Source organism: Ovis aries, chromosome 8, assembly GCF_016772045.2.
Source record: "Ovis aries strain OAR_USU_Benz2616 breed Rambouillet chromosome 8, ARS-UI_Ramb_v3.0, whole genome shotgun sequence".
NCBI lineage: Eukaryota > Metazoa > Chordata > Mammalia > Artiodactyla > Bovidae > Ovis > Ovis aries.
Genome location: NC_056061.1, coordinates 50224686 through 50243166, shown reverse-complemented (window position 1 = coordinate 50243166; position 18481 = coordinate 50224686). Strand labels below are relative to the sequence as shown.

Here is an 18481-nt window from a genome sequence, read left to right as displayed (position 1 = left end):
GGCATCAGGGAGGTAAAGCCACGTTTACAGGTTACTTTTACTAGGTAACTTTCACAGCCAGCTAAGATAGCCTTTCGGCTTTCTGACCTTCCTCTCTGTCTCCGGACTTTATTTTTTTAATAATTTTATTTATTTATTTGTTCGTTTGTTTTTGGCTCTGCTGGTTCAGGCTTTTCTCTAGTTGCTGCAAGTGGGGGCTGCTCTCTAGCTGCAGTGTGCTGGCTTCTCTTGTTACAAACCACAGGCTCTCAGATGCACAGGCTTCAGAAATTGAGACACGCGGGCTGCTCCCAGGCTCACAAGCACAGGCTCAATACCTATAGTGTCCTATAGCTATAGTCCAGGCTTAGTTGTTCCATGGCAGGTGGAATCTTCTCAGATCAGGGATGGAACCCATGTCTCCTACATCAGCAGGCAGATTCTTTACCGCAAAGCCACCAGGGAAGGCCTGTCTCAAGGCTTTCTTATAGCCCAAACCTGTATCTGGGATTTGTCAGTTTCCTCCAATCAGTAATGAGTTGCCCAACATCATGAATGTCTTATTTTATGACCAGGTTTAGCATGGATATCAGCATCTCATATCAGGTGCTAGGGGTGGACTGGGGTGTCTTGGCTTTCATTCCTGCAGTGAATGTGGCCCATTTGGGACTCAAAGACAGGGACGTAGGTGGCCTGTTTCACCAAACTCCCTAAGAATTTACTTACCTACTGCCTAGATCCAAATGCCCAAGGAGAACCCCTTCAATGGGTCAGGTCTCCCTGCAGGATAGAATAATCCAACCTGTAAGGGAGTGAGTACCCTGAACCCCTAGGTGCTATGCATGCACTGCTGTGGGGAAGGGGGTGGTGTGTGATCACGTTGCTCATTTTCTCCGCTTCCTGACCGTTCAAAGGACCACCGTCACTCCCTGGATCTCACAGCCACACCAACCAGGTGGGGATATTTCCCCTGGCCTTTTGTTGGAATTTGGCAGCTTTATCAGTAAGCTCAGCAGGAGTACATTCTCTCACTGTGTTTCCTGAATGGGGGGCTGACCCACTCTCTGGTGGTGGTGTTGTTTTCTTTTTTCATTCGGGGTCAAACAACACAGAGCATTTCATCCATTTAATTGTCAACCATAACATCCTCTTCCTCATCTGAATCTCTTTCCCAGGGATTCCATGTCCTAGCAGCCCAATCAGGCTTTGTTCTACCACTTAGACCTTAATCCTCAACAGCTTGTGGCCTTCTAGCTTTGCAAACTAGTGCACCAAGGTCTCTAACTTCTTACCCTGCTCTCCCACCTTGCCTGTCAGCCCACAAGCTGGAAGAGCCATGGACAACCACATATCCTTCTCTAACCGCAGCTCTTCTTACTTCTAACTCGACTTCCCACCTGCCCACACTAGAGACTAGCCCACTACCAGCCCTTCACTTCCCTTCTTTGCTGCAGTGCACCATGTACAGTTCCTCAAATAAGCTCACTAAACCAGCCAGGGTTCCAGGGTGTCCACAGACACACATAGAGGACCACGAGCATTTAATACATAGGTCACCCTTCCCCCACATAAAGGTCAATAGCCAACTCAGGATTTCTCCCACGGACATCTCTTTCCCAAAACCCACTTCTCCAATCTCCTAATTTTTTTGGTTTTCAAATTCAGAAATTTCCAGGGTGAAACCTGAAATTGGGCCTCAAATGCAGAAAGCAAAGAGAGACCAAAGAAAGAGGCAGACCTCTCCAGATGGGTCGGTGGGAGGCTAACTGAGCAAGGGAACCTGTATCTGAGGCTAGTCTTAAGCAGCCACCAGATGGATAGGTCTTTGCATTCATCCGCCAGAATCTTTAAAGTTTATGCAGAGGCCTTAACTGGATGCAGCCACATATACTGTCCAGATGGTCTCAATAATACTTTAATTTCTCAAGGCTGCATCCTTGAAAACAGCTCCCACCATGGGAACTGTGAGCAGAACATATGTTCTAAAGACCGGAGAGGGATGGAGGAGCCTCCTTTTGCCCTGGTCCAGCTCATGGGTCAACTGGCAGTCATGCCCTCTGGGTGACCTCCCCTAAGATGAACATTAAACCTAAAACTATTAAGCTTCTAAAAGAAAATACAGAAAAGTATCCTGGTGACTTTGAGATTTTTTTTTTTTTTTAATCTTCTTAGGACACAAGAAAATCTAATCACAAAGAAAACATGGATCATTTACACTTTCTCAAAATTAAAGTTTTATGCTTTATCGAAAAGCTTCAGACAAAGGCAAGGAATTCCCTGGTGGTCCAGTGGTTAGGAGTCTGTGGTTCCACTGCAGGGGACACAGGTTTGATCCCTGGTCAGGGAAATTAAGATCCCACATGCCAAGTGGTGTGGCCAAAAAAAAATCTTTTTTTTAAATACAAAGGTAAACCACAGAGTGGAAGAAATTGTTCACAAAACATTGTTCTGACAAAAGACTTGTGTCTAGAGTATATAAACATCTCCTGAAAATATGTACTGTTTGAATTTTTACAATAATAATATTGTCCTGTTATTATGAATATAGTAACCTCATAATGACCACATTTCATATCCCAATCACAATTGCAATCAATCAGTCAACAAATAAGAAAATGGGAATGAAGAGCCCCACACTCTAGCATCTCCTCTACATCTGCTCCCACTAGAAGTCAAATGGAGAAACACACTGCTAGTCACCCTTTCTTCCCCCTCGACAGGCAAAGGACAGTCTTTACAAAGACTGAGGAAGTGGATTTAACAAATAACTAGGGAGACAAAATTAGTAATATGAGGGCAAGCTGCCACTCCTGAAATAATGAAAAGAAGAAATTGACACATATTTTTAAACCAACTCAGAAAAACTTGGGCAAAATGAAAACAAAGAAGAGATGAAAGAATACAGTAAGTCCCCTACAAAAAATGAGTTCCATTCTGAAAGTATGTTCATAAGTCCAATTTGTTCATAAGTCCAATTTGTCCATAAGTCAAACTGACTTAACGTAGATACCCAACCTTGGTACCCTAGGTACACAATTGGCTACGTGGTACTATATATAGTGTAAGGTGATATAGTGTAATAGGTTTATAACGCTTGTCACAAAACTATTACATAAAAAACCAACACAAAAAATAAAACATTAAACATTTTTAATCTTACAGTACAGTAACTTATGAATATGTGAACTAACTTACATGATTGGATGTGTGAACACATGTTCTCACCTTTGAAAGTTCACAACTTAAAGGTTTATATGTAGGAGACTTACTGTATTTATGGCAAATTATTAATAGTTATGAAAACCAATAGGATACTAGATAAGATGGTGAAACTAAAAAACATTTGAGTATGCTCATAAGCTCATCTGGTGCCTGGTGCTCTGACCATCACTGGGATAATATAAACCAGAGGCTCTGAAGCATCTTGGTAAATGGGAATGGGAGCATCATGCACTGAGCCAGTTGGTATAGACTGATTCTTTTCTACTGGTAATCCTAATGAAAAGTCATTTATTCATAGACACGGGTTTGCACTGCACAGGTATTTTCGATGCCATGATTAGAGCAGAAACAAAGTTACAAAACCACCCCCATGATGTTCCTGCATCAACTCCCGATATGTCTGTTTTTAGCTATGATTATTGCAGTTAATTTTCCATTCCGGAAGACTAATACAAGCTTGGTACGTTGCTATTAGTATTTGCATTGGTTCTGCAGAATGAGTTTTGGGTTAAGTGTTACTATAGCCCCTCCTCCCCTACTAGGTGTGAAGCTAAAGGTACTTAATAGATTTTCAGATGCTATTTAACCAGCTCTGTTCTAATTAGAAATCATTCGACCTCCTGTGGATTCAGTGTTCAGTTGCTCAGTTGTGTCTGACTCTGCGCAACCCCATAGATGATAGCCCACCAGGCTGTTCTGTCCATGGGATTTTCCAGGCAAGAATACTGGAGTGGATTGCCATTTCCTTCTCCAGGATGGAGTTGGTAGTGATTCTAAAACAGGTGTTGTTTTTCTTAAGAAGGTAAAGGAAGCCAAGATAATTGAGGCTGGATCATTTCCTGAGTAAGGCTCTAGCCTCTTCGCCACCCCCAGCGTAATCTCTTAAATTGCTACTTACCCATGTCCCTAGGCCCCACTGACTGTCGACCTCCTCCATGACTGCTTTCCTGTCTCCTCTTTCACACTCCACTCAGTCCACAAACACTCCCTGTCCCAGCACAAAAGTTATTGAGTGTAGCAGTAAAGGAAACTATAAACAGCCCAGTTTAAAAAGACAACCTCTCATCTTAGAGAGAACAACCCTGACTCCACATTTCCCTCCATAGTCACCACCTTAATTTTCTGCTCCCCTTTTCAGTAAAACTCTGGAAAAAACTGCTTTTATTGGCTGTTTCAATTTGCTCTCCTCCCATTTCCTCTTGAAACTGCTGCATTCTGCCTTTCATCTCCATCTCTGCACCTAAACGCCTGTTGGCAAGGTCATGGATGTCACCCAGATTGCCCAGCCAGTACTTAGATCACACTCTCTTACTTATACATTTTCTTTAAAAGGTCATGGCATAGAATTCTCTCTCCTTGTTCTCCTCCACCTTGGGAGCTTTTCTTGTCCTCTAATTTGCAGGTGCCTCCTGACCTATCTGATTTTTAAACAATGAAGAGCTCCAAAGCCCAGTTCTCCACGCTTGTTCAATCTAGCATCACTCCCCAGGTGGTCTTCCCCTTCCATTTGAAAGAATATATTACACATGTTGTTATGGAACAAACTTCAGAGATATATTGTTAAATGAAAATACATGAAAGATGGCAAGTTGGATGTGTGCAGCAGTTTGGGGTGACTGATGACACAGGGGTGGAGAATTTGACTTCTACTCTGAAATGTTTGGGCACAAATAAGCCAGGAAGTCACATTAAAGAGCTGAGTATGTTCATCCACCTCATTAGAACTGACTCAAATGTGTTTCTTTTTACGGCTGAGTAATATTCCATTGTGTATATGTACCGCAGAGCCTATTATACAGAGTGAAGTAAGTCAAAAAGAGAAAGATAAATATCGTATTCTAACATGTATATACAGAATCTAGAGAAATGGTACTGAAGAACTTATTTACAGGGCAGCAATGGAGAAACAGACATAGGAGAATAGACATGTTCATGGGGAGAGGGGAGGAGAGAGTGAGATGTATGGAAAGAATAACATGGAAACTTAATTACCGTATGTAAAATAGACAGCCAACGGGAATTTGCTGTATGGGTCAGGAAACTCAAACAGGGCTCTGTATCAGTCTAGAGGGTGGGATGGGGAGGAAGATGGGAAGGAGGTTCAAAAGGGAAGGGATATATATATACACCGATGGCTGGTTCATGTTGAGGTTTGACAGAAAACAACAAAATTCTGTAAAGCAATTATCTTTCAGTTAAAAAATAGATTTTTTTTTTTTTACAAAAAGAGAGAACAATGCAGTCCCTGAAAACTACAATGTTCTTACTCACTTAACTAGAAATTAAATTTAATTTTAAGTTAAAAAGACAAATCAGGTATACATCTTACCCTCCAGAAATGTATAGTTTGCTGGGGGGGAGAGGGGGTTGAAATATAAATTACAAAATAAGGAGCAAATAGTGTTGTCAGAGAAATGACAGTTGGGACTTATGGAAACTCAGATAAATAGAGCAGCTTTTAAATGTTTGATTAAGCTGAATTAGTTTTGACTTTTTTATTGCACACTTGCAAAATTAATGCATTTCCTAATTGCCTCTGTAATCAGATTGAAATTTCTTAAGTTTTCTATCGCTTGTTCATGCTCCCAATCTTATAATTGGAATGAAAAGCCTTTTTCTCTGTCTATCTCACAGACCCCAGGAACCCAAGAAACATATATCTAAGGATAAATATTTGAAGAAAAAAACAATTTTATTTCATTTTATTTAAGAGGAAGGGGTCAAAATGTAGAGATTAACACATGGGACACTGGGAGAAATGTAGAGAAGTTTCCCTAAGCAGCTAGTAGATGGCTCATCTGGGATCTGAACCCAGGTCTGTCTAATTCCAGAGCCCATACTCTTTCAGTATTATAGCCTGGTCTCAAATATAAATTCATATTTAAACATTATAAAAAGAGGACAAGGTACCCGTGGGTAAGAAAACATTCGACTTACAAAAAAGAGGGAGCTGTTGATGGCATAAGTGCCCTGGAAGAACTAGAGAAATACAAGGCATTCAAAAGCGAGCACATCCTTGGGCTTCCCTGGTGGTCCAGTGGTTAAGACTCCACACTCCCACTGCAGGGGACGTGGGTTTGATCTCTGGTCAGGGAAACTAAGATCCCACATGCCATGCGGCTCAGCCAAAAGAAAAAATAGGTACATCCACAGTAACACTATGAAACGTTACAGAAATAGAGAGAAAGATGGAAGATACAGACTATCTTAAGAATAATTGCCCCATTTGATTGTTAGTGAAATTATCATCATTTCCTTTTATTTTCTGTATCTAAAATATAAATGATGCTCATTTCCTCTCTTCTTGGTTTTTGTGCTATAAGCAGGAGAAGGTAAATTTAGAGCTAAATCTTATCCAAACTGGAGATTTAAATTCCTGTTCTCTGCCTTTCAACTCCCACTTCATCCAAAGACCTTCACCATCACTCCTCTGCTAAAATCATTATGTCTGTTGGGTCTAATCCACATCAGTCTTCAACCCTTCTTAAACCTGCTGAAACACCAGTTTTTCTTGGACCTAATAGGAAAAGGGGATGACAGAGGATGAGATGGCTGGATGGCATCACCGACTCGATGGACATGAGTCTGAGTGAACTCCGGGAGTTGGTGATGGACAGGGAAGCCTGGCATGCTGCAATTCATGGGGTCGCAAAGAGTCGGACATGACTGAGCGACTGAACTGAACTGAACTGAAGGTCATAGAGTCATATCAGAGGATTTGATTTTTGTTCTAAACAGTAGTCATCAGTTGTGAATATTCCTATGCAGATTTTGATTGACTTGTTGTCATGAGTATAAATTTATATTTAACTTTACCAGCTATGTATTCAATAAATGTCACTATCTTATTGACTGCCCAGCTTAATGACAGCTATCCAGTAGACAGATGACAGATAGAGAGGCAAAGAGATAGATAGAGAACACAAATGTTAACCAAAAGTAAACACATCTTTTTAAACATAGACATCTCTGGGCTTGGTGATAATGCTGTTTCACAGCAGATTTACTGTATTACTCTGAGAATAATTAGCCATAAACATCAAAGGAATGTTATATGTTTTTTCTCTCTTTTCTCCAAAGAAACGCACAGTGGGATATGTAAGATGTCAGAAATAATTAGACAAAATTGCACAATCCCATTGTGATACTAAAATATCTCTGGAGTTGAATATTTGCTGTGAAACCTTAAAATTTGGTTTGAAAGATGCTTATTATAAACACTATATTTTTTCTTTAAAGGTAACAGGCCCAGAATTTTTAAAGCATGGTATTATGTGAATATATGGTTCCAAGTGTGAAAAGATGTATAAAGATAAATGAGAAAGTCATCTGGGTGGCAAGATAGACTTAAAATTTGGTAATGTCGCCCTCAGAAAGGGTTTTGGGAACTTAAGAAAGTAGCATTTGAATAATAATGTAGGGATGAAGTTTATTGGTGAACATAACGAAAAAGAAACAGACGCACAGATATAGAGAACTAGTGGTTACCAGTGGGGAGAAAGAAGAAAGGAGGGGCAATATAGGGGTAGAGGATTAAGAGATACCAAACAAACTATTGTATGTAAGATAAGCTACAAGGATAGGGACTTCCCTGGCAGTCCAGAGGTTAAGACTTCGCCTTCCAGTGTAGGCGAGGGTGAGGGTTCGATCCCTGGTCAAGGAGGTAAGATCCCACATGATTTGTGGCCAAAAAACCAAAACATACAACAGAAGCAATGTTGTAACAAATTCAATAGTTTAAAAACGGTCCATATTTTTTAAAATCCTTTTTTAAAAAAAGCTACAGGGGGCTTCCCGGTGATTCAGCAGTAAAGAATCCACCTACCAGTGCAGGAGACACTGGTTCGAGCCCTGGCCCAGGAAGATCCCACAGGCCACAGAGCAACTAAGCCCATGAGCCACAACTACTGAGCCTGTGCTCTAGAGCCCGGGAGCCTCAACTACAGATGCCCGCACACCTAGAGCCCGTGCTCCGCAGCTCAAGAAGCCACAGCAATGCAAAGCCCACACACTGCAACTAGAAAGTAGCCCCTGGTCACAAAACTAGGGGAAAAGTCTGTGCAGCAGTGAAGACCCAGCACAGCCAAAAATAAATAAATAAAAGTTTTAAAATGCTGCATGGATATATTGTATAGCACAGGGACTACAGGCAATACTTTTTCATAACTGTACATAGAGTATAGCCTTTAAAAATTGTGGAATCACCATATTGTACATTTGTAACGTATAATATTATATATCAACTATACTTCCCTTTTTTAAAAAGTTGGAGTTGACATTCAGAGAAGAAAAAATATATATCAAAAACATGTAAAGATTTTATGAATACTGAAATACTGTCATTTGTCTTCCAGGTGAAAGAACATGGCTTTTTCATTCAGACTGTAGCATACAGTTCTGTGGTTTTTCCATTTACCCACACAAAATGGAACCCAAGAGACGACACAGCTGAGGAAATTACAGAGTCTTTACCAATGAAAGTTGTTCAAGTCTGCATAGATTTCAGCTGAAACAAACAACCACCAGCTTCTCCACAGCATAGAATAGAACAGGGGAAAATGAACATCACTAACTGTACCCCGGAAGCCAGTGTGGCTGTGAGACCCAAGACCATCACGGAGAAGATGCTCGTTTCCATGACTCTGGCGATGATCACCACCCTGACTATGCTGCTAAACTCCGCCGTGATCGTGGCCATCTGCACCACCAAGAAGCTCCACCAGCCTGCCAACTACCTGATCTGCTCTCTAGCCGTGACGGATCTCCTGGTGGCCGTGCTTGTCATGCCCTTGAGCATCATGTACATCGTCATGGAGAGCTGGAAGCTGGGGTACTTCATCTGCGAGGTGTGGCTGAGTGTGGATATGACCTGCTGCACCTGCTCCATCCTTCATCTCTGTGTGATCGCCCTGGACAGGTACTGGGCCATCACCAATGCTATCGAGTATGCCAGGAAGAGGACCGCCAAGAGGGCCGGGCTGATGATCCTCACAGTCTGGACCATCTCCATCTTCATCTCCATGCCCCCTCTGTTCTGGAGGAGCCACCGCCAACTCAGCCCACCCCCTAGTCAGTGCACCATCCAGCACGACCACGTCATCTACACCATCTACTCCACGCTCGGGGCATTCTACATTCCCTTGACTCTGATACTGATTCTGTATTACCGGATTTACCATGCAGCCAAGAGCCTTTACCAGAAAAGAGGTTCAAGCCGGCATTTAAGCAACAGAAGCACTGACAGCCAAAATTCGTTCGGCAGTTGTAAACTGACACAGACGTTCTGTGTGTCTGACTTCTCCACCTCAGACCCTACCACAGAGTTTGAGAAGATCCACACCTCCATTAGGATTCCTCCCTTTGACAATGACCTAGATCACCCAGGAGAACGCCAACAAATCTCCAGCACCAGGGAGCGCAAGGCAGCACGAATCCTGGGTCTGATTTTGGGTGCGTTCATCTTGTCGTGGCTGCCATTCTTCATCAAAGAATTGATAGTAGGTCTGAGCACCTATGCTGTGTCCTCCGAAGTGGCTGATTTTTTGACCTGGCTTGGTTATGTGAATTCTCTGATCAACCCTCTGCTCTACACAAGTTTCAATGAAGACTTTAAGCTGGCTTTTAAAAAGCTTATTCGGTGCCGAGAACATACTTAGATTGTAAAAACTCAGAGGGCTTGACTTTTACCAGCCTCGTGAGTGCACGGGGGTAGGGGATGCAGCTTATTAATTCTTGAACATAGTTGGTTCAGGAGAGTTTGTAAGTACATGTGGTCTTGTTTGTCTTTTTTTCTTTTTCTGTTTTGTTATTTTGTGTGCTGTTTTCTACCTCTGGTCTTATTTGTGGTACATAATTTCAAATAAACACTATCAAACAAAAACAGAAATTTCATAGCAGTAATAATAAGGTGAAATAGTAAATACTTTTTATTTCTTTAGCCATTTCAGTTAACCCAGCAATTAAAGAATGCTAAAATAAATCTTCATGTGCAGAATTCTTTATTACTTATGCATCAAATACATGATGACCTGCCCTGGTGTGTGGCACTAATTCTGAGCTTATGGACCCAAATGCTTAAAACTTCCATTGGGTATTGCATGATAACATAAGGGATTTTTTTTAAGTGGTGCACTGTTATCTACTGATTGCAGATCTGACCTGAAATCATTCCTTATGACTACATGGCCTGCAACTTTCTGGCACAAACAGTATAGCTGGCTCTTAGGGCTCTTAGTTCACGATTAAATAAGCATCTTCATTCTCTAAAAAGAACCTAGAATGAATGTACTAATACTTTCCTAGGCCTTTGACTATGAATGTGAAACATAAGCAAATAATATTATGAAACAATTATCAAAACTAGTCACTTTGTTGTTGACACATTGGGCCTCCTCTAGTTCTCAGAAGCATCACAGCAAAACTTTGGATACACCCTCCCATTCTAGCAGGATTAAAGTGGGAGTACCTGCCAAACTGGAGAACTTTTAAAGCAACATTAAGCTACTCTACCCATTAAGGGATGTATTGATCAGATGAGGGAATACATTACCTGAAGAACTTTGTTGGAGAAAGTTACTCATTAAATTACCAGTTGTGTATGTGGGGGAAAAAAATTAAACATTGAAAATCTATGTTTATAGCAGAAACCACGCACCAGGAAGTGAGTATGAAATTGTGTCTCCTGGAATCCCTGCGGCTTCCATGCCAGACTGCTGCCTGGGTCCAGGAGGCTGCAGGCAGGACCCAAGGCCACACAGTGTGTGGCTGACCGGGACCAATGGCTCCAGTCCCTTGGAGGAGCTCACCGTTAAGTCAAGAGTGCTGACAGAAGGGACTGAAAGTGTGTAAATTCTTGCACATTCCTCAGTAAGCGACTGTTGTAGAGCTGGGCTCCTCACCTCTCATCCACGACCTCTCCCACTTCTTCACTTCCCGCAGATCGTGTCTCTTCTTTGTTGAGAAGACATTGGTTTCTCGACCATCTCCACCTCCATGTTTTAGTCCTTAATTCCATCCCCTCCCAACTTTTCTATAATCTTGCCCTTCTCTTTCTCATTCTCTCCCTCTCCCTTTTAATCTCCTTCCCATCACCGCTTCCTCTGCCCACTCTTCTTTACTCTCAGCCATCAATTTGCTCAAGCCTTTTTTCGCACTAGGACAGAGTCCTCTGGCTGTAGTACCTCCTCAGGCTCCTTCTCCCTCTCTCTCCTTGTTCTCCCACCTGAGTCTCCAGTTATCCACCCATTTGTTCTGCCTCCAGTTCTCACCTTCCACTGCCTATTCTCTCTTTTGCCATCTGGGTATGCCTGTCCCAATTCCCCCAAAACTGATCTCCCAAAGGTTACTGGGGACTTGCCAATGGGCAAATCTAGTGACCTTCCCTCTGTCCTTATCTAACTTCCTGTTCTCATCAGTTCAGACAGTTAGCCATCCCTTTCATGTTTAAGTCCGTGCCTTCTAGGATCCTTTACTTTCTCACTTCTCTAGTTAGCTTCTCATTCTTTGCCTCCTTTTCTTCATTCTGGGAGTTTACTATCAGTTCTCACTGCCTGTATATTCATACTCCATTCCAACCTCCCATCATTTCCACAAATATTTCCATGCCTGAGGCTCTAAAATATGTGTCTCTGATTGTGATCTGTCTTATTCTCACACCACAGACCCATGAATTAAGTCTGATGGACATCTCCTGTGAACACTGTCAGTGCCTCAAACACAGCCCTTCTAAACTGAACTCATGATCATTTTCCTGCACTCAAACCTTCTCCTTTCTACCTTCTCAGTCTCAGACAGCAGGATTTTGTTTTATTTATTTTGGGGGCTGCACTAGGTCTTTATTATAGCACATGGGCTTTCTCCCGATGCAGTTCACAGACTTACTTGCTCCTAGTTCCCTGACCAGAGATCAAACCTGCATCCCCTGCATTGGAAGGCAGATTCTTCATTTGTTTTTTGTTTTCATTTTCTTTCTCGGGGTGGAGGGAGTTGTGCTGAGTCTTCATTGCTGTATGTGGGCTTTCTCTAGTTGTGGCGAAGGAAGCTACCTTCTAGTGGTGGTGTGTGGGTTTCTCGTTGCCATGGCTTCTCTTGCTGCAGAGCATGGGCTTTAGGGTGTGTGGACTTCAGGTGTGGCCCATGGGCTCAGTAGCTGCAGCTCCCAGGTTCTAGAGCAGAGGCTCAGTTAGTTGTGGTCTATGGGCTTAATCGCTCCACGGGATCTTCCCAGACCAGGGATTAAACCCATTTCTCCTGCATTGGTAGGCATATTCTTAACCACTAGATTACTGTGGAAGTCCCAGACAACAGGATTACCATGCATTTTATCATTCACATTAGATAAATGAGATTCTCTCTCTTTGTGGTTTGTCTTTCACATCCATATAGTATAAAAGTCTTATTATCCATTTACCTCTGTAGAAATGCTTGTATATGCACCCTCCTTCAATAACTTGGCCCTCTCCCCTGGACCAATCTTCTTATCTGATCCACCTACCTCTGGACTCCTCATCTGCAACTTCGCCCCTGCTCACCTTCCAGATACATCTTCCTAGAGCAGTAGTTCTCAAAGCAACATCTCCAGAGCAGCAGTATTAGTTTCACTTGGGAACTTGTTAGAAAAGCAAAGTCTAGGGCCCCACTGAAACGTACCAAGTCAGAAATTTCAAGGCAAGGGGCATCTATCTCTGTCTTAACAAGCCTTCCAGGAGATTCTGGTGCATGCTAACTCTTAGAATGTCCTGCTGATTTTTAATAACAGCACTCAAAATCCCCTACTATTTTTCCATCAGTATAAGATAAATTGAAATTCCTAAATATAATGTTCAAGGCTTCTTCACCATGTGGCTTCAAGCCACCTTTCCAAAGCTAAGTCTCAGCACTTCTTCTCACTCCCATCATATTCCAGAAAAATCCAGATATTTCCTGTGTTTTCTGAGCCTTCCTAACATTTTGCCCCCACTGCTTCAGAAACCTGACCCCGTAAGTTCCCATCTTTCTTCCTCCAATCCTTCATCATGGAGTGCAAACACAATCTCTTCTGCAAAGTCTTCCTTAGAAGATTGTCTGTCACCGTAGAAGTCCTCTCTCTGGGGTCTGTGCTCCCTGGAACCTCACTGGGACCTCTGTTATTATAAGTGCTTCCTATCTTGTTGTGCATTTGTTTGTGTATTTCTGCTCTCTGCCCCCAGTAGATTGTGAGCTCCTTGAGGACAGGAACTGTGTCTGTTTTATCTCTGTATCCCTAAGAACGCCTACAGTGTTTTACACACAGTAGGCACTCAATAAATATCTCTTAATGTGAATGAAATTATGTCCCCAGAAAAAAATGTAAGTGTGCAATGTTCTCTCAGTGAGAAAACCAAACTTTTAAAATCTCATGATGCAATACACACTTCCTTTTTCTTTAATATTTACCCTCTCATCCCAGCTTTGTTCAAAATCTGCTAGGAATGCTTCCACACGAGAATAGAATGAATTTCTCATGCCACTGAACATAAATGAATGTACTTTATTGGTTAGGATTCAGGCTAAGCTGCTCCCAAAGAAGAGACCCCCAAATATGGCAGTTCAAGCAAGCCAGACCCTCTTTTACATGACAGTCAGGAGGTAGGAGGGAGCCCAGAGTGAGCAGGAAGCTCTGTGTTCTCCAAGGACTTGGGTCTTTACATTTTGTGGCTCTGCTATCCTCTCAAGGCTGGTCCTTTTCTGAATGGCCAAAGCTGACTCCCCACCACATCCACGTTCCAGTCCATAGAAAAGGGGAGAGAGAAATGGAGACCAAGCAATTTCCTTTTAAGTAAGTCACATGGAAATTATACACATCCCTTTTCCTTGGATTCCACTGGCAATAACTTGGTCACATGAGCTTCCCTGGTGGCTCAGCTGGTAAAGAATTCGCCTGCAATAAAGGAGACCTGGCTTCGATCCCTGGGTTGGGAAGATCCCCTAGAGAAGGGAATGGCTACTCACTCCAGTATTCTGGCCTGGAGAATTCCATGGGCTGTATAGTCCATGAGGTCACAAAGAGTCAGACACGACTGAGCAACTTTCACTTTCACTAGTCACATGGACACACCAAACTGTAAAACAGAATTAAGAGAGTGAATTTCTTGTTACGCAACCATGTGCCTTGCCAAAAATGAGCACTTTGGAATAAAAGGAAGAAGGAGAGAATGGATACCAGGGGCCAATGAGCCGTCCCTTCTACAAGAGAATATTGGTTTCTGCATGTGCAGCTCAAATATTACAGGGCAAGCCAGATGGCTGTCCAGCCAATGGTGACCTATGTACCATGTTGAGGTTCAATTTATGGGTGATTTAACTAAGAGTGTGCCTATGCTGAAAATCTAGTATTTATCATGACTGTAATGCCTATAATATCTAGAAACTCTATGAGCAACTTGCTTGCTTTTTTATCACACTCCATAAGTCTTCATTGAAAATTCCTGACAATTATGAGTTTAAAACTTTCACAAGTCTAAGGAAATAAAAACACAAAAAAATATATGCATAACTAATTTTCACTTGCTAACTCATTTCCAGCTTACTAGATAGATCCTCACTAAATATGCTTTCTCATACCTACCTCTGTTCTTAGCAAAAAAGAGTCCATGTATGTTTCCTAGCATAAATCAAACCTGCTGAAAACAGTCTGTTGTTCGATTTACTCCTTTAACTGATAGTGTGAGTTGCTACTGACCATTGTTACCCCCTTAAAGCCTTAAAGCTTGAGTGAAATAATAGTAATTTCTGATATGGTTGGTGCTTCTAGGGTGAACATTAGCAGATTAAAAGTAAACCCCAGGAGTCACATTTCATTCACCTCCATTAACTAATAAATTAGGACTTTGGGGCTTGTGTACTTAGTAAAGGAATTCTTGGACATATCACTCCACTGGAGACCTGATAGATGCTTTGCTTGAAACTAGTGTCAGTAAGAATATAATACTACTATCAGCTCTGGATAACTCTATAGCCATTCCAAACTTACGAACTTCAGTTTGCAAACTGATACTTATATACTCAGAGCAACACCCAGCAACTGTGCAGATTACCAGCACACGTCATTTGTTAATAGTTTCAGCTATCACATTGGTCTTAATCGACTCGTGTTTGCAGTGTTTGCTAAATTTTTAAGATCTCCTACGGATAACTTCATTCTATAAATATTTGCAAAAACAGTGAGAACACTAGAAAAAATAGCAAGAAGGAGTATATGACTACATTAGAAATACAAATAATGGTAATTTTTAAATTAAAATTGCTGAGAAAATGACAGTCATTGGATATGGGAATGGGAAGAAATCTTGTTTAGTTTGTAGGGGCCACTATAAGCAACAGGTGAAAAGGCCCTGTGCCTAAAGTGTCAACTATAATTATCAGGAAATAAGGAAAAGTGATTAATGAGATGTCCCAGCATTGCACAGTAGTTCTAAGAGGTATCTGGGAATGTGTGTGAGCACATGTAGTAATCTCAGCAGAGAACACCAGTGACATTTTATGGTAGGAGATAAAAGAGGCTAAATCCTGCGATTAAAAACAAAAAACAGTCCCATTCAGTAAAGAATTGTGCCACCCAGAATACTGTTATCACCACCTCCTGGAAACCCCAGGTACAGCAGGAATGCAGGATACTCAGGAGCCTAATTAGCTGTTGGCTTGGGGATATTTGAGAATCTAAAGACTACATCTCATGAAAGTGTTGCTTATGAATTTTATTGTAAGTCACAGAGAGTTTCAAAGGCTAAGGCCAATTTAAATCCACCCAATAACAAAATGGGGACTTCCCTGGTGGTTCAGATGGTAAAGAATCCACCTGCAATGCAGGAGACCTGGGTTCAATCCCTGGGTCAGGAAGGTCCCCTGGAGAAAGAATTGGCCACCCACAACAGTATTCTTGCTCTAGAGAATTTCAAGGACAGAGAAGCCTGGCGGGCTACAGTCCATGGGGTCACAAAGAGTCGGACATGACTGAGAAACAAACATTTTCATTTTCACTTTTTCAATATCAAAGTGAGGGTCAGGCCAGCAAATACAGACACGGTGGGTAAAGAGCTTCCCATGACAGTGATAGAGATCATTAAGAAGAGGGACCCAAAAAATGTCTACAGTCACAGAGGAGGTATTGTTACTTGACAGAATTGGCTCATATCTTTATCTGATGAAAAGGTTTTTGAAGACTAAATATAGACTCACCTAAGAACCCCAGATTTAGAGGACTTCCCTAGTGGTCCAGTGGTTAAGACTCCACACTTCCCTGCTTGGGGTGCAGGTTGGATCTCTAATCCAGGAACAAAGATCCTCCATGATGCACAGTGTGGACAAAAAAAAAAGTTAAAACAGGGTTTCAGATACCTGTCAGTAGGAGGAGCTAATTTTAAATTGTAGGAAGGAAGATACTGGATGTTCCTGGGACACTTAAATCACACAAGGTCCCTAAATCATCCTCCTTTCTCTCCATAAACCCCAGAAAGTACACAGCAGGTTTCAGCCTTGCCAAAAAAAAAATGTGGGATGGTGGGGTTGGGTTTGAAATTACCCCCTTCAGAATAGAAGGGAATCACTCTGAGACTCCTTTTGCTTCAGGAAAGCAAGTAATCTGCTGCCTCTCTGGAAGCTTCCAGCACCCAGCACAGAGGGTGGTGCATAGTAGCATTCAATTTATATAATTTATATGTCTGTTGAACTTAATTGAAGTAAACACATTGATTACAGACTTCAAGAAATTTAGAAACAGAACTATGTCCTGGGTAAGGAGGGTACCTTCTCATGAGGAAGTGGAATTATCAAACATGTATTTAAAAAAAGAAGGCATCAGGACACTGATGCTACAAAATGAACAGTGACAAAAGGAGCTGGGAAATAATATCAGCAGAGTCTGAAGTAATCAAAAATATTGATTGACCACCTGCTATTAGTGTGAGTAGATAATGGAAACTTATAATCGAAAAAGAAAAAGGGACAACAGCAGTGATATGAAGAAAGCAAGACTACAGCAATAGAAAGAGTGGGCGTCAGAAGATAATATTGGTGCTGGTTTGGGGTCCACAAACACCAAGTGAGAATCTGGCATGAATTTGACATCTACCTAAGCACTGGGAGCTCTGCAAGAGGAAAACAGAAGGGGAAAGAGGGAAGATAATCCAGGTGGAAAACTAGGAGACCCTGGTCTTTTTCTTTAAAGTTTTTTTGTGCGTGTGTTAAAAGTCACATAAAACATACTATTTTAACCATATTTAACTGTGCAGTTCAGTGGCACTAAGTACATTAACATTGTACAACTCTCACCATTATCCATCTCCCGAATTTTTTACCTTCCTAAACTGAAACTGTCCCCATTAAACACCAACTCCCCATTCCTCCGCCCCATCCTATTCCCTCATCTCTGACATCTACCAATGTACTTTCTGACTCTATGAATTTGTCTATTCTAGGTACCTCATATAAGCAGAATCAAACAATATTTGAAAAAATCTGTACCTACTGTATATCGGATTGTACTTTTTCTCTTTTTATTTTTTAAATTATTAAAATTTGATAACACATTTACAGGAGACTTAGAAAATATATAACAAAGTGGGAAAGACTAGAGATCTCTTCAAGAAAATTAGAGATGCCAAGGGAACATTTCATGCAAAGATGGGCACAATAAAGGACAGAAATGGTATGGACTTAACAGAAGCAGAAGATATTATGAGGAGGTGGCAAGAATACACAGAAGAACTGTACAAAAAATATCTTCACAACCAAGATAATCACGATGGTGTGATCACTCACCTAGAGCCAGACGTCTTGGAATGTGAAGTCAAGTGGGCCTTAGGAAGCATCACTATGAACAAAACTAGAGGAGGTGATGGAATTCCAGTTGAGCTATTTCCAGCTCTGAAAGATGATGCTTTGAAAGTGCTGCACTCAATATGCCAGCAAATTTGGAAAACTCAGCAGGGGCCACAGGACTGGAAAAGGTCAGTTTTCATTCCAATCCCAAAGAAAGGCAATGCCAAAGAATGCTCAAACTACCGCACAATTGCACTCATCTCACACACTAGTAAAGTAATGCTCAAAATTCTCCAAGCCAGGCTTCAGCAATACATGAACCGTGAACTTCCAGATGTTAAGGCTGGTTTTAGAAAAGGCAGAGGAACCAGAGATCAAATTGCCAACATCCGCTGGATCATGGAAAAAGCAAGAGAGTTCCAGAAAAACATCTATTTCTGCTTTATTGACTATGCCAGAGCCTTTGACTGTGTGGATCACAATAAACTGTGGAAAATTCTTCAAG

At 41.6% G+C, this 18481-nt stretch overlaps 1 protein-coding gene across 1 annotated transcript in view; it reads left to right on the top strand.

The window, feature by feature from the left end:
* Nucleotides 1-13510, top strand: part of HTR1E (5-hydroxytryptamine receptor 1E) — a 95109-nt gene extending 81599 nt beyond the window's left edge. The window contains exon 2 of the mRNA XM_042253429.2: nt 8556-13510. Within this exon, the coding sequence (XP_042109363.1) occupies nt 8760-9857 (1098 nt within the window). The 5' untranslated portion in view covers nt 8556-8759 and the 3' untranslated portion in view covers nt 9858-13510. The remainder of the gene's footprint in view (nt 1-8555) is intronic.
* The last annotated feature ends 4971 nt before the right edge of the window (nt 13511-18481 follow it).